Source organism: Perkinsus marinus, assembly GCF_000006405.1.
Source record: "Perkinsus marinus ATCC 50983 genomic scaffold scf_1104296936652, whole genome shotgun sequence".
Taxonomy (NCBI): Eukaryota; Perkinsozoa; order Perkinsida; family Perkinsidae; genus Perkinsus; species Perkinsus marinus.
In genome coordinates, this window is record NW_003214083.1 from 1 (window position 1) to 4674 (window position 4674).

Consider the following 4674-nt stretch of genomic DNA (forward strand, 5'->3'; position numbering starts at 1 on the left):
CTCTCCACGATGCCCATAAGGATGGCAACTCCGGGAAGAAACCTATGCAAAGAGAATCCCTCAACCCAGCCGGTTAGCTTCCCTCTCGGGAACCATCGGGCCCCACAGTCTCCATTACCCTTTTGCAAAGCCTTAACTATGAAGTTCAAAGCACTCGCGAAGCCTTCCGCTGTCATCATACCGTCCTCAGGAGAAGAGAGCACTTCATCATTCTCAGGCGATCCTTCATAGAGCTCCTACGGGCAAACTAATACTAATCTATTCCAACCTATACAAGTTCCCTGCCCCCCACCCCCCAACGACGTAGTGCTCCAATGAAGTGCGCCCGTCAGCCCACCTTTGATCTGACCGTCGTGAAGAGCTCCCCACGCAAGGTTGTAACTTCATTACGGAACTCGTCAGTAAGCTCAGTCCAACTCAATCTGATCAAAGGGCTCCTTACAATCATCTACGGCTAGCCTCGTTACTGGCTGAGATCCTTCAACTGTGATTTGGTAGTAGCCGGAAGAAAGAGCGTATGGACAGTCAACGAGGGGAAGAGCCGGGCTAGATAGGCACGATCAGATTCATCATACGAATCTGAACATGCAACTTCATGATTAATGATAATCGTATTTTCTTGTAAAATGGCATTCAGAGAAGTTACAGGAGACGAGCAATGCAGCCGTAGGAGACAATTTCCCCAACATTGATGGTGAGTTCTAGGTTCGTGTTCATCGCCCCCCCCCCTACTACCCTCAGATCCGTCAAAGCCCTTGCTTCCTCCGCTCAGGTATCTACAACGGATAACTAAGAGCCCTCCTCCCATACGAGTATTACGATTTGAGCCACTCCGTTGCGATGGCCGAGTCGTTGGTCATGGTTGAGGCTCCAGCACCAGTTTGTGATGCAGCCATGTCCTGTACGAAGTCTTCAACCACCCTACAAGGGAAGTCCAATACATATCAGCAGTTTATGTAGGCTATACCATGTGAGGGGCGGGAAGGTCTTCGCTGATAGGAACACTGGTATCTCAGCCGCCGACGCCTCTGCTATGCTCTCCTCGTGATCCTCAGCTACTGCAGACGGTGCCAAGGAGCGCACTCGGAAGAGTTGGGCACGACGAGCCAACATTTCTGAGCGAAGTTCACAACATTGTGCGATGGGATGAGGCACTTTTTGCCCACCCAAAAGGTTCACCGCTTGTTGATCGATAACCTTAACCGTGTTGTAGACCAAGTGGCTGCCCAGCAGAGTGGCTACTGTGAAAATTTTAGCGTCGTAAGTCTCGGTCACCTACACAACGAACTTGACCCTAGTTGAGAAGAGCCGCCTACTACCTGAGGGCCAAAGAATCCCTCAGAATCCATGAGCCATATCTCGGACCCATCAGGAGCGCTGAGGTCTGTACGGCACATCCAGATCCCTAGGGTCTGCGGGGAGGTCTTAGGACCTGTCCAAGTGGCAATCGCAGGAGATGATGATCGCAATTTATGGTATTACCAACAGAGAATGTTGATGGCTTTTGGAGTAGGGAGTTCAATAAGAAGCTCTTGCCAGAATGGTAGGGCCCAACGACCGATATCACGGAAATAGGGCGACGTTGTGATGCGGATCGAAGGAGATTTATAGACTCTGGTACAACCTACTACCAAGGTTCGAGTAGATTCTCATTGTGACGGTATTGAACTTTTCTACTTGTAGGTTATTGTGATCTTTAGAGGGCTTCACGACTTGGACAGGAACAAAGAAAGGGAATTTATCCGGCTTGGGCTGCCCACGTGCATCCTGCTTCTCAGCAACCGCGCCAGTTACGGTAGCCTACAAGATAATTAAAAATAGGTTCAAGATGGGTGAATAGGTCTGCCTAGCTCCCTAAATGGTGACGATGACTCTTTCTTGACAACTCATTTTCGAAGTGAACGGAAAAAATTTTAATGCTACTATTATTATCTAATTTATTATTAATATGGATATCCGTATAAATACATATATGGTGGCTATAGATGTATTAATATATATTTATTGTATATTGGAGTTTCACTCGTTTTACGTGAAGTGGCGTAAAACTCGGTGAAAACCCCGAAATTTGCGCTATGCAGTAGTCGTGAAATATGTTTTTCACTAGTGTTTTTCATATCACTAGGGTGGTGAACCTCCATTATTATCATGTGACATTATCTATATTTATTACGTATTACCAACATTAGAAATATATATAATTAAATATCGTAATACGATGAATTTCAAGTTAGTTGGAGCATTGTGGTAGTACAGTTGTTCACAGCACTACTTTACACAATGATTGAATCGCACAAGAACATCCGAAGATCAACTGATAAAATGCGTGTAAAACACTTTGTCCCACAGGACGGATTCACATCGCCAGGATACTACCAAAAACACGAAGAGTAGCAGCCGAAGGAGCTTCCAATGCTGGCTCATGTAGAAAGCAATAGACAACTCCTAATAAAACTCGCAATACCACACTTACGTGAGCAGCCTTCCCAATGTTACAGAACGGTGCATAAACCGATGTATTCCACAACTGGAAGCAAGAGCTATTGTTGGCAAGCATACATTACCCATCCCCCTCGAGCGGTTTGAGTGATATCCTATCACAGAAATAGTTTTGCCACCAACCAACCCAGGTAAAAGAACAACAAGCTAGACTTTGAAGAAGCATGCCACCTTGCTCGGATAATCGTATATTATTTTAACCCACTATTGATATTGTTAGAAATATCCTCATCTATAGCCCTCCCTGTCTGTTAACAGATATATATACCTTATATTCTCACTAATAGATACAATACAGTATAAACTATATCAAAATAATATATAATTAAATTTCACAAGTCATCATATTAGTAATACTGCTATTATATCATATTAAAGTATATTATATCGTACTATTTATATAGTTTATGTCACTTAGTATCAGGACAGAACAATAATGGTGGTATTTTTTTGTGGAAACTAAATTATACACGTTTGACATGGTAGATTGTACGTAATATGTAATAATTGTACGTGTATGTAATAATGTTGGTATGAAAATACAGATTAATAGTTTACACACACGCTACCATTGTGTGCAAGTGCGCTGAAACGACTTGCACCACAGACGCAGTTGCAGGAATCCTTTGTGTCGGACATGGACACAATCTATGAGAAGATACTTCTAGCAGCTGCGGGCGACACAAAGCTGACTATGGATAGTTGTTAGGATTAGTTAGTTTTGATGGGATCAAACTGGTAAGGTAAGAGTAGGGAAGTGTGGAAAGTATATTATTTCATATTTAGATGAATCTCAGAGATGTCATCGTTTTCAGTAGCAGTAGTTAATATCACCGACTAAGCACATATGACATTTCGATATCTTTATGGTTGGGTTATTTATTGCCACTGAGAGTCGTTCTTAGTTGGGGACACGTGACACAAAGCAGCGGACTCGCGGGGTGAAGGCTTGTAGGACTGTAGAAGGTAATTTTGAGGTATTTGGTGTAGTTATTTCCACATTTGATAGAAGCAATTCGTAGGAGTGGAGCTGTGGAAGAGAGGATATGTAGTCAATCCTATACCTAGTCGAAACGGAAAGAAAACGAACGGCTGCTTACGAAGTAGACGCCCAACACAATGAACATGCGCTGGTATTTGAACGCGTGCACAAAGCGTGATCGATTTTGGTATAGCAGCGAAGCTACGGTTCGAACGACAGACAAGTTTCTCGTTAGCCCTTCATGATTTGGTGAATGCCACAAGAATTGAGGTCGTGTCGCTTGAGATTAGGAGTCCTTTGCGGTAACCCTTGATGTTGTTCTTGCAGGCTTTACACGTTTTCCGCGCAAAACCATGGCTGCCACTGGAGAGAAAACTCATATGTCCATCGTGATCTGCGGTCACGTCGATTCCGGCAAGTCGACCACCACCGGTCGTTTGTTGTTCGAACTCGGCGGTGTCTCCGAGAGAGAGATGGAGAAGCTCAAGGCCGAGGCCGACCGTCTTGGCAAGTCCTCCTTCGCCTTCGCCTTCTATATGGATCGCCAAAAGGAGGAGCGTGAGCGTGGTGTTACCATTGCTTGCACTACCAAGGAGTTCTTCACTGAGACTTGGCATTACACCGTTATTGATGCCCCCGGCCATAGGGATTTCATCAAGAACATGATCACCGGTGCCTCTCAGGCTGATGTCGCCCTCCTCATGGTTCCCGCTGATGGTAACTTCGGTACCGCCATTGCCCGTGGTAACCACAAGGCTGGTGAGATCCAGGGTCAGACCCGTCAGCATGCCCGTCTTATTAACTTGTTGGGCGTCAAGCAGTTGATTGTTGGTGTCAACAAGATGGATTCCGATGTTGCCGGCTACAAGGAGGCTCGTTACACCGAGATCCGTGATGAGATGAAGAACATGCTCGGCCGTGTTGGCTGGAAGAAGGACTTCGTTGAGAAGTGCGTCCCCATTCTTCCCATCTCTGGCTGGTGCGGTGATAACCTTATCAAGAAGTCCGACAAGATGGCCTGGTGGAAGGGTATGGATGTCCAGCGAACTGTCAAGGAGACCGAGAAGTTCCACGTGGATACCTTGTATGATGCTCTTGAGAAGTTCGCTACTGTCCCCGCGCGTGTCGTCGATGCTCCCATGCGTGTTCCCCTCTCCGGTATCTACAAGATCAAGGGTGTCGGTGATGTTCTC

At 45.6% G+C, this 4674-nt stretch overlaps 2 protein-coding genes across 2 annotated transcripts; one reads left to right on the forward strand and one right to left on the reverse strand.

Annotated features, from left to right (window-relative positions):
• Nucleotides 1-815: 815 nt before the first annotated feature.
• On the reverse strand, nucleotides 816-2557 carry Pmar_PMAR009932 (interferon-induced guanylate-binding protein, putative; the record flags this gene model as incomplete). Its single annotated transcript, XM_002783670.1, has 8 exons — nucleotides 816-921; nucleotides 968-1115; nucleotides 1167-1275; nucleotides 1320-1432; nucleotides 1483-1624; nucleotides 1678-1800; nucleotides 2377-2445; nucleotides 2474-2557. The coding sequence occupies 8 exons, from the start codon at nucleotides 2555-2557 to the stop codon at nucleotides 816-818; spliced, it is 894 nt and encodes a 297-aa protein (XP_002783716.1).
• A 1259-nt stretch (nucleotides 2558-3816) lies between these two features.
• Nucleotides 3817-4663, forward strand: Pmar_PMAR009933 (elongation factor 1-alpha, putative; the record flags this gene model as incomplete). The annotated part of the gene is made up of 1 exon (XM_002783671.1): nucleotides 3817-4663. A coding segment is annotated over exon 1 (829 nt), but the record flags the coding sequence as incomplete, so codon positions are not given.
• Nucleotides 4664-4674: the final 11 nt, after the last annotated feature.